Below are 17,566 nucleotides of genomic sequence, written 5' to 3'. Positions count from 1 at the left end.
TATTTGAACCTGATGTACTAAACATTACAAATAAGTATTTCCATCTACTGAAATAAACTGATTATTTCTGCCTTCTGTTTCCCCCAAAGCTTTAAAACTAGCAGATCTCAGTCTAACACCTTTTTTACTCAGAGTGGAAGAAGCAGCAAGCTCTCCTGCTTTTTAAACTCTCCACTGGTACTCCAGCTTTGACTCAACTAATGGATTGATTTTTTTTCATTTCAGTTTCTCTCTGCACCTGCAGAAGATGATCCTGCTGCCAACAGTTCCCTTAACACTTCCACGGGCTCTGACTCCAGGGTCATCACCAACAACTTCTACTTCTGCACTGCTGTGACTTAGCTTTTCCATAGCAATCTTTTTCATTATATTTTATTTAATGGTATGATTATAATAGACTAGCGCATTAGGGATTTAACTTTTCAAATTTAACTTAGAACAGGCTTCATTTATTTGATTTATTAAAAAAATATATTTTTTTTTTACCTAGACTAAAAAAGAACGGGACCTAGAAGACTCAACAACAAAACTTTTGCCAGACTTACTTTAAGTGTTTATGTGCACTGGTGCTAAAGTAAAAGAACTATATTTAAAAACAAGAAAAAAAAATCAACCATGAAGTTATGACCAAACCAATAATAATTATCCAAAAACCCAAGCCCTCTTGGTTTGCATGCCTCTTCCACACAGTCTCTTAGCCACAACCACTCAATGGACAAAAGCCGATTTCTCCCGCTCTCAGCACTGAAGAGCCACCGCAGGTACTGCAGGGAATAGCAAACTAGCTGTATTCTTCCTCAAGGATCTTCACTTGAATAGCCACTTAAGTCCTGCCTGCAGAACCTGCTCCCGACGCTACACAAGGAAGGAGAAAAGAGCATGGCTTGGTTCTCCAGCCCCTGGATGAGCCTTCAATGCTACACGGAGAAGAAAAGAAGGTAATAAAAACCAAGCAAATGAGCAAGACTACAGAAACGGGCACTTTTGTCATAGCTGGCTGCAGTCACGCACTTCAAAAGGGGACTTTTACATCACACAATTTCAGCAATTTGAGCAAACCAGCGATAGCTCTGCAGAGATAGAAAAGTGGCCCTCAGCACTCCCCCCCCACCCTCTATAGGGATCGAATGCCTCTTCTGCTCGATGCACCCTTATATTCAGTCAAGGACTGCAGCCACTTACTCACCCTCCTTCTTCTTATTACAACACCCAAGTTGAAAAGGGGACGGTCAGGATTGGAGAATGACTATTTAGCTAGTAAGGAGTTTGGCCCTGCACAGCACCACTCTCACATATGTCCTCCTGCCAACAACCCTGGGCTTGACTGAAGTTTCCAGTAAGGACACAACTGCCACTCCTGAAATCAAGTCTCTGTCCGTCCCCTTGGTAAACACAGGCCCACGAATGTCATCGGTTTGTGCAAGAGGTATGCTGCACACCATGAGCAAAAGCTCGCAGGACTGAACGGCTTCACTCAGGATTTTCCCCTCTCTGCCCAAATCAAGAGGAGTTTGGATTCTGGAATAAGCCCTTAGCTCAGCTTGTCTCCAAAGGAGGCCTTTGAAAAGCAGGACAACCTGGGACTGCAGAACTAGACCTCGATGGGTCTTCACCTCGTCCAAAACGAAACTCTTCATCGTGAGCCCTTCTGCCCTCTCCTAACGGCGTCTGTGGGCAGAGCAACCCGCTGCCTCTGCGGCCTCCGAGCTGCTGCTGCAACATTAAATCCTAAACCTTCTCGTGGGCGCGCTGAGCCTGAAATCAGTGCGTGTAACCCAGCTGTATCGATATGCCACGGTAAACGGGATTTGCAGCGATGTTAAGGGTGACCTGACACGAGTGGTCTCCGACGTACTTTAGCAAGGATGAGACATAACGGCAACACTGTTGGCACCGGCCCTGCAACTGGGGGGACTGGGAGACCCCCAAGAAAAATGTCACTGCAGGGACCCTGTGCCTACGGCTACGCACCTGATGCCGGGGCAGATGGACGCAGGCCCAGCGCCGTGCACATCCTCATCCGACGCGGAGGCACTGGCTGATGCTAAACTCCTCGTGCTGCCAGGGCCCGTGTGACAAGGGCCTCTGAAGCACGCTGTCCGCAACGGCAACTTTCCGAGAAAGTTGGGAAATTAAGTCAACGGTGCAACACTGTGCTATACTAGAGCAGTTAATGAGTAGCGCTAAGTTTAATAAAATGCACATACAGCCGAGCACTTAAAGATCTCTCTGTACTATCCCTTCTCCAACGAGGCAAATTATAAAAACTATACTTTCAGCCACTAAAAATGCAAGGGAACTTCTCTCTCTCTGTCTTTGCAAACAGTAAAGGTATAGTAGTTAGGACCCATTATTTGATTCATAAACCAGCAATAAAACAATCTGTGGAAAGCAGGTAGGAGTTTATCACGGCGACCACAACAAACGGTGCCCGCTTCCGGCAGCAAAAACTCCGTAGGAACCGGCTTTAGCAATTCCAATGTTTTATAAGTTTTTTTTTGGGGGGGGGGGGGGGTAATTGAAGAAACTTTTCATAATCTGACATTTGTTAAAACCACTTATTAGAAATTATGCAGCACAGTAGCTGTGGAAAAATGAGCTCGCTTCACAATTATAAAGTCAGGCTATGCAGCCCTCTGCTATTGTACGGAGTGGCATAAACCCCACGGCGGCCTATCAGCTAACTGGCAGGCAGGGGGCTGCGCTATTCAAAGCGAGAGATACAAGCTGCAGGGCAAAAACCTGGCAGCTCCCATCTGACCCCGCAATCCCCTACTGGTGACAGCTCCAAGCTCCATAGCAAATTAGGCCTTCTCATATTACAATTGGAGAAGACAGATTCCATTAGCAGTATCTGAAATTGAGTGGAGAGCTGCTCCGTTATCAGACTTGACTCATAAGCACTGCTATTAATCAGAGCTATGATAGCATTTATATATTTCAAGCTATCTGCTGCCGCTGTGATATTCCGCTACAAAGGGTTGATGGGACTTAGGGAAGTGAACAATAGAGCTTTCTGGGAAAAGCAGAGTAAATCAAGAAAGTCTATGACTTCCGCACATTCTGAAGGGATTGCGGTTTACATAAATTTTCTCCCAATTGGAGATTGAGCTCTTCCTCATCTTACACATGGGATTTAGTTGTCACTCAATGGTAACAGCTGTGAAAAGGTGAAGCGGCCCACCGCTCAGAATATTGCCTTCGCTTTTAAAGCAATTAACCCATGAACAGGAGGATACCTGGTGATATCAAAGGGATTAAGCCAGCCAGTGCATTATTAACATTTCCTTGAACTAATTCTAACTCTGACTAGCTGTCAGAAAAGACTCTTCAGTCTTTAAAAAAAAAAAAAGAAAAGAGTTTCTGCCCTGCTTTTTTTCTTCAAAACGAAGCACGGTTATTTCAGCCTAATGTGCCTACTTTATAGAAAAATGCAAATGAACACATTTGTTAATGTCTTTAAACAGACTGAACTCAATGCCATTTTATTACGAGTATGAGGGAAAAAAAATGTATGATCAATTAGCCAGAGGTCATGGTAGATATTCTTCTAAAAGAAAATTAATACTTGAGTACCTTCCATTCTTCTCCTCCTCCTAAAACTTAGTAACTACTTGTTACTTATGCATAGCTGCTTTTGAAACTGTGAAGATCTTCATATTGCGCTACAATGGCAATAATCTAAAATAATCTGTAATCTGGAAAATCCAAATATGCTCTGTAAGAAGATTCCCTATTCTCTAAAGCACAGTATTTTAATTTGCTGCTCTTTGCCAAATGGAGCGATGGTCAAGCGTGCAACAATCGAACAGAATATATCCTCTGCTTGGGGTAACGTATTCCTCCCTCGCTTTGGATTCATCACACTCGTTTCCGTAATCTACTTCCTGGAACATTTAAAATTGCCCCGAATCCCTATATTACCCACAGCAAAGATCCTCTTGAGTTGATCTGTCTGAAAAGCAACATAATCAGCACGCAAACGTGTAAAGCACTCTAAAGTGTAATTTCATCAGCTCACTGCGCTGTGGGGACAACGTGGTAAATTAACCATTATCTCCCTGTGCTACGTGCAACTGCTTAGTTTCTCTGCTTTTGGTTCAACTCTGGCACACAAGCTGGGAACACTTCTTTCTTACACCTAGTCTTTTTCAGACCCTGCCAAAAAAAAAGTCAACTGCTCAGTGACTACTTTTGCTACTGCAAACCTGAACATCTGCAGGACATGGAGTACATCTGCAGGACATTTCCCCACCAGCCACACACAGCAGACAACTTTTTCCAGCCCCGGGTTGTTTTATGGAAGCAACACATCCCGATGGCCAGCAAACCACAACTTCCATGCTCAGTTTTGCCTCCGCTGCCTCCTCCCTTGAACCATGAGCTCACTCTCGAGAGTGCAACACAGGCAGCAGATCTTCCTAACACCCCAGCACGCTTGATTCACAGGGGCCCTTCCCCACAGAGCTTGAGGACATAAAAAACTGAAGCAAAAAACCTCAAAGCAGTCAAAATATTAAAGTGCCACTTCCAAAACACCTTGATGGTTTCATTATAAAACGTTACTATCGCTCCTTTTTGCTACCCGTGGGAGAAGACTTGGCTCCAGTTTTCATCTACATCCACAGTTTCTGGCACAGCACACTGGTACGAGGAGAAAAACAACATATATCTCTTAGTCTAAAACTTGACATAATACCTAGAGCACCAGCTGAAGAGATGTAAACTGCTCCATTTAATGTATATCTTCCCCTTTCAATAGTCCGTGTGCAACACGTTCAAAATAAAGCTGCCAAAAACTTACAAGAAGTATTTATAAAATGATACCTTCTGCTGTACTACTGCACCTGCAATAATATATACACATATAGCAAGACCCAAACTGTGAAAGGTATACCCTGAAAAAAAATGCACTGAAAGCAATGAAAAGCATACGATTTCTCTTTGCAACAGGAAATGCAAAGAATGCAGCATCTGTGCAGAAAATTACACTTTGGCAATCATATTATAAGAACATAATTGGTTTACTTTGTAAACTTGCTATGCTTTGCCTCCCACAGTAAAACAAATAAATATTTGTTTAAAGAAACAATCATATAGTCGCACTTTCTGCGTCCTAAAAGCATAATGCAGTTCCTCTGTCTTTCAAAGCACAGATGAATTATTTGCATCAGTTATAAGCAGTCTAGGAAAACTCTTTGTAAATGCCATTTTACGATAATTACAAGCAATTTATTAAGACTGCGTGGAGGGGAAAAACATATTTGATAACTAATTCAACAGAGTAAAATGCTCATTCAGTGATGGTCTGGATTACTGACAAAAGAGCTTTTTGCATGAACACGGTTCAACAGAACTTTGTTTTAAGACGCAAAATCTGTGTTTAAAAAAAAAAAAAAAGAGGCAGGGGTTTCTTTCCATCGATCCAAGCAGCGACTACGCAGAGCATCCTGCAATTACCTGGGAGAGGAGAGGTCTGTTTAAAGCATAAACGTACTGAACACAACTCGATCCTCATCCCGCATGCACTGCAACGGCCCCCTAAAGCAGAACAAACGCCGCTATTGAGGGAACCAAAACCCCTTCATTACGCAGCAAAATAAATTGCCCTGACCTGTGGATGAATAAACTCGGGAAACGGCTCTTAAACAAATGCCCGACAAAAGGATAAATCTGCCAAAGCAATATATTTACTGTACGCTGGAAAACACGTCGCCCCCCCGTCCCTGCCTGGCGGTGGTGGTAAACAGCAAACGTGCCCGGCTGGTGGGTCTGCAGCGACAGAAGAAAGGTTTTCGAGGTTAAGTTCAGGTCACACGACAAATGAAATTGTAACAACCCAACTGACATTGTATAATGTCTTCTTCCACTCAATCAATAGGGCACTGTTAGTCCTATTACCATAGAGATGGCTTCCCCCTTTCTGAAGGGTGTCTATTGTTTGACGAGAGAGATTTGCCACTTGAACTGCGTCGCTCCCAAAGGAGATGTACTTCATCAATTATTTGTGTTCCTAACATCTACATATTTTCATATTAACATCGCCGGCTTTCTTCGGGCAGAACGAGCCGTTGCTTATTTTTCCTTTGGTACCGAAGGGCTTCTGGGGGTCACCTCGTCGGCTAAATTTTAATTAAAACGCAAAATGACGGAAGGATGGGATGGGTTGGTTTAGATGCTTTGCAAAGGTCTACAATCCTAGTTAAAAACAAAACACGGTGCCTTCTAATATTTCAGGCTCTCGAGCCGACAATGCCAATAAGCAAATACCTTCAGAAAGATTTTTTTTAAACTACATAGCAAAAGAAAGAGAAAACTTTTTTGCTAAATGAATTTCTTTTAAAAAAAATCAATTTTAAGGTGTTTAAAAGGAAAAGCATGACATTGTAATTTGTAAATACAACTGACCTATAATGCCTCACAATTCATTTAAAAAAAAAATCAATCACTGCTAGTCTTAATAAGCGACTCTGTCAGTCAGTGCATTATATCTATGAAATAATTCTTGTAAGTCTTAATAGTCTCTATCATCTCTCACTTCTACGTTTTCTATTCTTTCATGCAAGTTTCAAATTTGACAGAACCTATATCTTCCAAATCCAATTAAACAACAAATAAATGTAAACCTCTAGAAGTGTAAAAAAATTCCCAAACTTAGCTTGTTATTTTCCTATTGCATTTCCAATTTCTCTAAAGCGAAGAAAAATTTCACATGATTTCATATACACAAAATGTTCAGGTGAGGAATTGTCATGTTTGAGGTAAAACTAAAAATCTGGGCAGACCTTCACAACAACTGTAACAGTAAGAACAACTGTAACAGTAAGAACAACCATAATTAAAAAAAACTCAAAAGCCAATATTCACAAACATTCAGCAACTCCTTTTGGGAGTTTTCAATATAATCAGAATGAATTATGCTCTGACACTGCAGTTGGCAGTGCACACAAGAGGGCAACACTACTTCCAATACTCCAAAATATGCTTTAGTGTACAGAATATTAAGTTAACAGACACTGACTTAATTACACATATCAAACAGTAAAAGCAATGGCTTTAAATGCATCAGTCTGTAAAAATATTTAGGAATTACTCAAGCACTGTCAGTATGTTTGCATACACACTTTGGAGTTCAGTACAAAACAGGCATTAAGATCCATTGCTATGTGCATGATGTTACATAGTCAAATAGCAATTCCTCTTGAATAGAGGAAGATCGCTGGGACAGACAAATCCTGCGGAGCCTTGGGCACTTCTCACTCCCCCAGAAGTTTAGGAGAGTTCAGGGCTCTCAGGCTGCACAGGATCCGGCCTGCTGTTTATTCCTGCTTTTATTTCTAGGTTGCACACGGTCTCAGGGAAGCTTTACCCGAGGGGTAAAGCAGCTCTATTAACCGGCTGAAGAAAACTGCTTTGTCAAAATAATCTCAGTTATAAAGCGCCGCGTTTTGTCCCTCCGTTCAAAGACTGTATCAACAATTCTGATATAATTTCAGATTTCACTAACGTTTCCAGTCTAGCAGCGTGCCCTATTTTCCCTGCAAAAGAACATTAGAAATTGTTTGTATTGGTTGCGATAATCCTCTCAAATATGGGTCAGGCTAAGGTTAAGAGCAGAAAGAACTTCCACATCAAAGACAAGGAGGGTTAACAAAACCCCAAACCACGTGCGACTCCGATTGTTTCCTTTTTTGCAGGGTGAGAGGTCTGCACAAAACGGATGGGTTACGGCAGGTCTCCCGCCGAAGTCAACACCTACGCCGGGGAAAAGCCGCAAGCCAGCGCAATACGTGCAAGCGGCCAATATTGATCTTTGCTGTCCGTATCACCCTGTCTGCAAGTGTTCAGGCTGAATTTTCGCCGTGCCGCTGGCAAGCGGGGAGATTACACGGGCACGCAAAGGGAGCAGGTACCGCGGGCAGGCAACTGCCCATCCGCCTCCTCGAAGAGGAGCAATTAAATTAAGTTCACGGTTTACCGATAGGTGAAGCTCATCTTGTTAATTTAAACAGACCATCTGCATCTTTATATAATGACAAACTTCATTAGTTCTGGTTAGTTAAACTGAGCAGTGAGTTGTGATAATAAGACCGAACAACCTGTCACGTCTTTGTGAGGCAAAGGGTGCGCTTTTTATTATTGCTATTATAATTATTAAAAAATAATAAAAGCTTTTGTGCAGGAAAGAAGGTCAAATTCAGATTAAACTACTGTTAGTTGAATCAGAGGAACTAATTACAGCTTGAAACATAGGGGGAAACACTAGTTAGCAGGCCGGAGGGGGACAGAGGGTGCCCTGAGAAATGCCCCGCGATGCCGCGGAAACGCCCTCGCAGAATCATGACAACAAGAAAACACCGACAAGGACTTTACCTGGAAACCGTGTAAAAAAGCAAAGCCGCGGCAGCTGCTCCCAACAAGCCGCAGAGCAGATTGACTCGGTAGGCAACGGACCCGAAGGGGAGCAGCCCAATTACCAGTTTGGCCAGCAGCGTGAACAAAGGGTAGCCGGGAGGGTGGGCGACCTACGGACAGATCGATACGGGCTTCACAAAGTTGCCACACAGCTGCGAGCAAACGACAGCGGCCCCGGAGCCCGCAGCGAGCTCTCCTATGAGCCTGATACCGCGCGCCGGGGTCTAGCGCCAATAACGAGGGTCTTTGAACAGCGGCTTTTCCGTAACAATCGTTTTGTGCCAATTTTAACTTCGCAAATATTTTCTTCAGCGGATTTGGCTACACACATCACCCGCAATAATGAATCGCTGAGAAAAGAGGTGACACATTTCATTATCGTTCCTTAAACTGCTTGTTGTTTGGGTTCACAGTATATTAGGGTCATTCAAAAGGCTGTTTTTAAAAAGCAGATTCTGAACTATTTTATTGGTTAGCAAGTTGAAAGACCACACTGCTATCGGATTACCACCACGCTGACAGTCCTAAGGTCTTGCCTAAAGGGATCATGCACCATAATAAACTTTATTAAATAATAAAACTTATTAAAATTGTTAACCCGATTTATTTTATTCTCCCCAGCTTATACAAAATTTGGGTTGATAATAAGCCAGCTACTGTATATACAGTAAAGCCTTTGCTTTATAATTTAGTTTAATTGGATTTAAAACTTGAAGTAAATTGTCGCGTGCTGTACTTATAAGTTAGTAAAAACTGTGGTTTGAAAATAAATTAATCTACTTTACTCCATGCTTAATTAAACTTCCTTAATTCCTAAAACTGTTAATGAGAGCATTGATTAAACAATAAAACTAATACTTACTCCAAGCTCATATGCGGCTGTGATCAGCTCCCCTGTGAAAAAATAATGTAAAACCAATAATTACTATTAGGAAATGACACTCCTCCAAAGTTTTCAAAATCCAAATGCTTGCATTGGGGTTTTGCATTAATTTGACTGGATAAAACTGTAAATCTGCAGAGATTTAACAGCATGAAATTTTCTAAGAATATTTTCTCCCTCTGATGTCATTGCACAAAATATCTTTTGTATGTTTTCGCAAGACTTTTATGAACAGATAAGTTAAGGTATAGGTAGGCTCTGCTAAAGAATGGCCTGAAATATTCAAGTTACAGGCATTATTGCCTCTGTGTGTGTGTGCGTGTGTGTGTGCGTCTATTTTTAATTTAAAGCCAAGAATGTTTCATTCAATAACTTTCAAGCATTAGAGCCGGGAGAGCTTACACTGCATTGTCTCTTAACAACCCGCTTGCGTCTCATTAAAAAACACAGCTTTATATTTTTAAACGGGGTAAAAATAATCATTGTGCATGCAAATCTACAACCGCGTATCTGGGAACGTAGCTGTTCCCTGATGCTAGAGGAATCCTTGCAACATCTGCTTCAAAAGTAATGCTTTTACCTGTCAGCGGATACTACATTCAAATGCTGTTCTCATTATGTAACACCATTTCGATTTTGCATTTCATTTGTATTTTACGCCAGGATGAATAACTGCCACAAAAAGATTCACGTTAGCATAATACTTGGCATTTTTAGAGCACTTTACATGGAAGCATTTTGCAACGCTACTGAACTGCGTATATTAAATACATTCAATACGCACAAATACATTAGAGGACGATGGGCACAACAAAGGAGCAACTAAATTAAAAATTACGGCTGGCATTCGGTCACTGCCCAGAACAGAAAGGATCTGAGACACCTTGCAGCATTTGCTACCCCTGCCATGCCAGAAGAGAAAGTCCCCCCACCCTTTCTTTTACTTCTCCCCCTCGAACTGAGCGATCCAATCTCTCTATCGCACAGCCTAGGTATTGCTGATTTCTGGAGTGCCAAGGCTGAGGTATCTTTGCCCATCATTACACCGTAAAGATGCGGAATGAAGAGCATTGTGGTTTTAAATGCTAAATAAATAGTATTTTATTTCCGCACGTTGTTCCTTCATTACCATCCAACATAAGGGCTAAGGATTATAAAAACGGCACAGTTAACTTTAAATCTTGACAGTTACAGTAAACAATATATTTTAAAAGGCAGATGTGAGTCAACCTATAATTGCTGTTCGTTACTGCTGTAAAATTACAGCTATCATCCAGAGCACGCGAGGAGCCCAAGGGACAGCCCTTGGGCTTTCTGCATAAAAGCCTTTCAGATGTGGGTTTTACCATGCTTGCAAACACCGGTTGTTTTTATTGCTACTCTATCTTAAGAAAGTTTCAATCTATCGCAAGATGGACACAAAAGAGCCGATGCAACGGGAAACGTGCCCGTCCCGAGTTTGCTCATTCACTTTGCAGCGGTTCTGGCGTTTCCAGAGCACCGCGCAGCCAGGAGGATGCACAGCTCAGCTCTGCGCAGGCAACAACTCAGAGGCACCCGGCATTTTCCCCTGCCCAAAGCCCTCTCCTGAGGACACGCTTCACCTTGCTTAACTGAGCCAGGTTTAACCTCTTCCACGTATGCTAAAAGCAGTATGTGGGGCTGGAAGTCCTGGCCCCGACAACACCTGCAAGGCATCGCTCGGGCAGGTGGAGCTACCGGGGGCTGAACAACTAATTACCCTGCACGCAGCAAAAGGTCATGCTAATAAAGGAAACCCTAAATTAGGCTTCCAGGGACTTTCCCAGCATGCTGGCAACTGCTCTTCTGTGCAGTTGCTAAGCAAGGTGAATTACCCATAGCCCAACGCGTCGGATGAACAGCAGGTAAAGACGGGCTTGGGGCTCCCGGCAACGCTTCCCCCCGGCCCAGCCGGGGCACCACGGTCTCACGTGCGAGACGTGGCCACGGGCTCAGCTAAGTCCTTCCTGGATAGAGAAACACGTGAGTCTAAAATGCCTGCTATTGACTTGAAAGATTACGCCCTATTAGGTTAATACACATTGCTATGATATTGATCCATACCATGGGCAAGAACAACATCGAAGTGATGCAGACACAAACCAACCAGAAAGCTGGGGGGGGCAGGGGGGGAATGTCCTGTGCATGCCATTGCCAAGCTTTGAAAGCAAAACAGCACAGCTTTGCCTAGGAAGAGTTAAGGAAACAAATAGTAAAACCTTCTAAATCACTTCCCAGGCTGCAAGCCCATCATTTTCCACTGGACAAGTGACAGGGAGCGCGTAACGCGGGAGGGAAAGGGCTGGCCCAGCCCTCGGGGTAGCAGAGACGGAGGCTCTACAGGTCTCTGTCCAAGATGGGGAGCTCTGCTTTTGCATCCTCCTGTCCCTGGGGTAATCAATAGCTGCATAGCCTCTTTCCCTAGAAACTTTATATGGGCTATTTAAGTGCTGAGCATTATATTACATAACAGAACTTACATAGGAAGAACACAGCATCAACGTTTGGTCAAAACTTCATGATTTCAATCTACTTCCCATGAAAGAAAATGATCCAGGGTGTCTTCAGACACAGACTCAAACGGAAGAATTTATTCCTGCACAGTCTTTGTGTAAATACACTCCCAACTGCCCAACTCAGTTCCCCAAAAAAGGTGTGCAGGCAGCAGGCCTAAGAGCGGCTGAAAATGGACTGATCCCCAGCAAGGTTGGGAGCTGATGTCTGAAACATCAGAAATAAGATCTTTTTTTTTTTTTAACTTGAGTTTATTTGATCCCTTTTTAAGCTGTTTTAACATGTGTGGATGCTTTCAAGTTAGCTCTGAAATTCATTCTCCCATTTCTTTATTATAACACTAAGCAACATGTGAAAGCTGCCAATGAAAATATCTATTGCCTTTTACATTTTAGGATTACTGCAAACTTCAGGAACAATTAAAAATGTATGGATAGCTTAAAAAATAACAGGCTCCGTGCCTGAAAGTAGATACAGCAAATCCTTAAGCACCTCTTTACTCACACAAATATCTTCAGTGATTTTGATGGAGTAACTTTCAGATATACGCCCAAGCGTAGGCAAGCTAAGTGCCCCAGGCAACGCCATGCAGAGACCTCACGCTAACTCCAACCAGGCTGGCTCACGAACAGGAGGCAACAGGGCTGAATTACAGTGGTGCTACACACGGGCTGTTGAGTCTATGAGCAACAAGGTGAATAACCCAAGAAGTCTTATCACAACGAGATGGCATGGCAGCTTCTGGGACCCAGGCAAGTATCCTTACATGCACCGGGGAGTGAGAACAGCTTGGCTGAAGACCTTGAAAATACACTGAACTGTGTTCTCCGAGGTCGTTTCAGTTTTTGCCAGCACATATCCTGGTTTAGGAGGGTTCAGAAGAACATCTACATTGATTTTCAAATCCGGCTCTACAGAAATCTATTTTTCCATTAAAGTCGGTTATCTTCCTCCCAAGGAGGAACAACAATCCTGCCTGCAACCCTCAACTCACTCCCACCGAGTGCTGCCGGACTCTGAAAACCCAGTTGCCCCAGCACACACAGACTGGGCTGTGCGCCACGTACCAAGCAGGCCTGGCACTTTCCAAACCACAGCTGCAATACGTGTGTGCTCCCCTGGGACAGCTGGTTGGGACAAGCCCAAGAGGGAGGAGAAAACAGCTGGGACAAGCCTGTCTTGGTGAAGCTCCAGTAAACACAAGCAATTCAGGCAGCAGAGACTTGGAAGAAAATCCAAAAAAATAGGAGATGGGAGGTCATGAGGAACAAGCAGGGTCCGACCAGCCAGGGGATATTCTGCAGAGAACATCTCAGGCGACATCCCCACATTGGTGGAGCATCCTTGCTAGCACCCACAGGCACTTCTGCATCTCCACACAAAACACGGAAGCACTACCCCTCCGTCTTACATCTCACCTCAACCAGAGTCTAATTTCAAAAGCCCCTTTCTCATTCCCCTACAAGCATACCAAAGACACCAGCTGATGGTTAACCATCAACGCAACCTGCCTTTCCCAAATTCACTGTTCAGCACCACCTCTGACGGCTGCTCCTCCTCCTCCACAGCCTTTGCTCTCCTCACATCTGTGCTACTTCCCACCTGCATCATCTCCAGCACCCAGACCAAGGTACATGAGGCCATGACGAGTGATCCACAATTTCAGCACTTTCCCAGCAGGGTCAGTCCAAAGCTTGAGGACAGAGATGCACCAAGAAGTTCCCCAAAAGGTGCAGACTCCCTCCGCTCCCAGTTACCTTGTCCGGCTCAGCAGAGTAGGGTTTTTTTAACCCACCTTGGAGTGGCAGAAGCCAGCACCCAGGGTGATGCCTATGCAGACACCTAGCAAAAGAACGGAGTTAGAGGCAACAAGTGACTCCTCTTACCTAATTCACTGATGTGGATTTCTTGAAACCTACTAAAACGTGAAACAAAAACAGGGAAAACAGTCCCCTGTTTTCAGGAGGCAAGGATTCAGTAACTTTGATACCTCTGTCAGAAGTTATTAGCAGAGGACTGGTGTACACCCTATGTTTATATGTGCATTTCTACATACACACATGCTGTGCTGGGAGGTGCCTTGATGCCTTAAGAAACTAGGGTAAAAGCAATTCTTCCCTCTCCCCAACCCAGAAACAGGATAAAATGAATGCAATAACCCAAGGAAAATGGGCCAACCCCTGTTTGGCTGGTTCTGTGCTGCTTTTGTTGTTTGGCTTCTGACTGTATCTAGTGGGATAATTTACATTAAGCAAAGAACGAATCCCAGTGTCAATTTATCATCTTATCAGGAGAAAGTGAATCCTACTTTGTTACATTTATAATGGTTATTTGCATCCTGGAGGCAAAAATCAAGCTCAAGTACAATTAAAAACCAGGTCCCAGAAGCTTATCACAGAACTAACAGCTCTGAGCAAAGGCACCATGCGCATTAATAGATGTTCACTTCCCATCAGGGAGTACTTCAGAAGACAAAATGATAATAACTGAAAATATATTGATCATCACATATTAACTAATAAAAGCAGAATAAGCAAAGACAGCCCTTTATAAACTTTGGAGCAGAAGCAAAAGCCACGAGGCAGCACACCAGCCAGCCTACCAAGGGGCATATTTGCATGTCTTGTCTGGAGTGTGGGATGTAAGTTCTTTGGAGAGGGGATTTAAAAATAAATTCTTTTAATATTTGGCAGCTCTGACTAGCACAACAGGGTCCCTCTGATCTAGGCTGGAGCCTACAAACGTGGGTATACTAAAAATGAAGAATACAAAGTTGCATGAGTGTCTATCTGCAGGCCAAAACGAACCCTCTGAGAGCCAAATAACTAGGAAGAGTTTTGTGTAATGAAATCAAGAGCTGTTTTCTATTATCTTTAAATCAAATAATCCTCACTTGAATCATTACTCAACTTCACGTCTGTATGTGAAGAGCTATGTTAAATACATGCTGCCTTAAATATGGTTATACAAAAAGCACCCTAAATCTACCAGGTAATGCTGTCTTTCACATAACTCTAAACAAAAACTAAAAGCAAAATTTTAAAGAAATGTAGTTAAAATATGTGTGTATACACATACACACACACACACCTGTGTTCACTGCAAGCTGTAAATATATGTATCCACTTCAAGCCCATTCATTAATAAGGAATTTTACGTGCAGCTTAGATCTAAAACTGGAGATAGTCAGGAGGCACAGCTGGACATACCCAATCAACAATCTTTTGGAAGATGAAAAAGAAAAAGTACATCTGGGTACCTAATCCATGAGAGAAAAATCAAAGCATCATCTGAAAAAACACAAGCCCTCCTGTCCCCAAATCACAGCTACACACGTTACAAAAAGCAAGAAAGTTAAGCAAGACCAGGCTAAAACAGCAAAACCACAAAGGCACCAAATGAGTGAATTTTTTTCCAGTCCAATCAGCAAAATGAAAAACAAAACAACAGAGAGTTTGTATGTCACTGTCGGCAAGCTGTACTTTAAGAAAGACAAATCCATAAATCTTACTGTTGTGGCAGCTGTAGCTACATGCACCGAAGAAAGCAAGGGCCCAAGGAAACATGTTTCATGATGCCACATCTGGCACGATGGCACATCTGGCTCTCTGATGCCCTAGACTGCCCTCAAGGCCTCTTTCTAGATCCCTCACTGAAAGGCTCAAATACAGGGAAACTATTTGCTACAAACAGCAGTTACCTTGAGTAACCAACACGATTTGGGGTGCGAAGGAGTGGATCAGATATGAACAAAAAAAAAAAAATCACTTTTCAACTAAGGCATCCCAACTGTGGCAAAGAAGAGTCCTGTGACAGCACGGTCCATCCGCGGGGTAGCAGAGATGACACCCGGCATCCTAAGGCACCCCCAGCTCCTTCCCCGCTTGCTCACTCCAAAACATGCAGGGTCAGAGCTGGTTTGCACAGATTCGGCCTGGATTCAACTCAACTTTCATCGGGTTGCAGGATCATTGAGGTGGGGAGGGACCTCAAGACGTCTGTAGTCCAACTCCTGCTCAAGGCAGGCTCAGCTCTGGTCACACCAGGTTGCTCAGGGTCCAGGCTGGACTAGAAAACCTCCAAGGATGGAGACGGCACAACCACGCTGGGAAACCCGCTCCAACGCTTGACTGCCCTCACCATGAAAGAGCATCTCCTGATACCAGTCTGAACCTCCTTTGCACACACTAACCCTTCCAACACCTGGAGGGACCATCCCATCCCTCCAGGCACCTCCCCAGGGCTGCCACAGGGCAGGACTGGCTCTGCCCCACACTGCAGAGCGCATCGGGGCACCAGGTGCCACCGCGATGGCAAGCACAACCCTACCAGGGTGACCACGACGCACAGCCGCCAAGGGTGCTACTGCCCCAAGGGATGACCATTATACACCCGCCGCAACGGGGCGACCGTCTGCATGGGGTGGCCACCGCACACCAGCCCTAGTGGGGCAAGCGCCAGGCGCTGGTCCCAGCAGACTACGAAGCACAATCCCAGCGGGGTCAGCGACCGCATGGGGCAACCACAACGCCACAACCCCGGTGGCACGACCACAAAGCACCTACCTACAACGAACAAGCCCCAAGGGGGCAAGCACCTCTCTGGGGTGACTGTGAGCAGCCCTACGGCGTAACCAGGATACACCAGCCCCTATGGGGCAAGTGCCCCCGTGGGGCAACTGTGACGCACCAGCCCGTATGGGGCACGAGCCTCTACGGGGTGACTATGATGTGCCAGTTCCTATGGGGCAAGTGCCCCTATGGGGGGACCACCCCAATGAGGCAACCTCTATGCACCAGCCCCATTGGGGTGAGTGCCTCTATAGGGTGATCCCCATGTCCCCAATCCCACAACATGGTGCCTCTATGGGGCAGGCGTCCCTATGGGATGACTCCTATGCCCTCACCCCCATGCAGTGAGTCCCCCTATGGGGTGGGCGCCCCTATGGGGTGGCCCCCATGCCCCAACAAGGTGGCACCCCTATGGGGTGGGTGCCTTTATGGGGTGACCCCCCTGATGAGACAACCCCTATGCACCGACCCCAACGGGGTGACCCCCATCCCCACAAGGTGATGCCCTTATGGGGCGGGTGTCCCTATGGGATGACACCTATGCCCCCGCCCCCACGGAGTGAGTCCCCCTATGGAGTGACCACCTCTATGGGGTGACCGCCCCTATGGGCTGCCCCCCGCCCCCCACCGCGGGGCGCCCGCCCCCAGGGCCGCCCCCCGGCCGGCGCCGCCCGCCCCTTCCCCCAGGGAGGCCCCGCTGCGGGCGGGCCGGCGGCGCTGGGTACGTTACCCGCGTCCCCGCCGGGCAGGGCGGGCGGCAGCGTGGCCGCGTACACGGCCGCCACGGCAGCGCCGAGCGCCCCGGCGACGCCACCCGCCCCGGCCCCGGCCCCGGCCCCGGCCGCGGCCCCCATGTGCGCCCGCTGCTTCCGCGTGCGGCGGCCGGGCCGCACCACCCCGCCGCCCCGCGGGGGGCGCCGCGCCGCGTCGCCGCGCTTCCCGCCCCCCCCGAGCCGCCTCCCGGCAGCGGCCGCCCTCAGAGGCGGAAGTGTAAAGAAACGGCGGCGGCTGCCGCCCCGGCGGGGCGAGCTAGCAGCGCCGTCCTCCCTCCGCCCCCCCCCCCCCACCGGGAGGAGTTGGTACATTCCGGGGGAGGGAGCCCGCGGTGAGGGGGCTCCCGCGCCCCCTGCGGTGAGGAGCGGTAGTGCAGGAGGGCGAGACC

At 45.8% G+C, this 17,566-nt stretch overlaps 1 protein-coding gene across 5 annotated transcripts in view; it reads right to left on the bottom strand.

The window, feature by feature from the left end:
• TMEM260 (transmembrane protein 260) overlaps positions 1-17,297 on the bottom strand; it is a 40,599-nt gene extending 23,302 nt beyond the window's left edge. For 2 of the 5 annotated variants that reach the window (XM_064511882.1, XM_064511883.1), the window contains exons 1-3: positions 17,135-17,297; positions 9,278-9,309; positions 8,374-8,525 (exon numbers count right to left, since the gene is read on the bottom strand). In XM_064511882.1, coding sequence (XP_064367952.1) covers positions 8,374-8,525; positions 9,278-9,309; positions 17,135-17,258 — 308 coding nt within the window. In that variant the 5' untranslated portion in view covers positions 17,259-17,297. Of the gene's footprint in view, positions 1-8,373; positions 8,526-9,277; positions 9,310-15,344; positions 15,514-15,783; positions 16,769-17,134 lie in introns of those variants that run through there. The other 3 variants (XM_026100027.2, XM_026100026.2, XM_064511884.1) reach the window with 3 other exon arrangements.
• Between the last annotated feature and the right edge of the window lie 269 nt (positions 17,298-17,566).

This window comes from Dromaius novaehollandiae, chromosome 5 (genome assembly GCF_036370855.1).
Source record: "Dromaius novaehollandiae isolate bDroNov1 chromosome 5, bDroNov1.hap1, whole genome shotgun sequence".
In the NCBI taxonomy this organism is placed as follows: domain Eukaryota; kingdom Metazoa; phylum Chordata; class Aves; order Casuariiformes; family Dromaiidae; genus Dromaius; species Dromaius novaehollandiae.
Note: the sequence above shows the minus strand (reverse complement) of the source record. Positions and strands in the feature narration are given on the sequence as shown.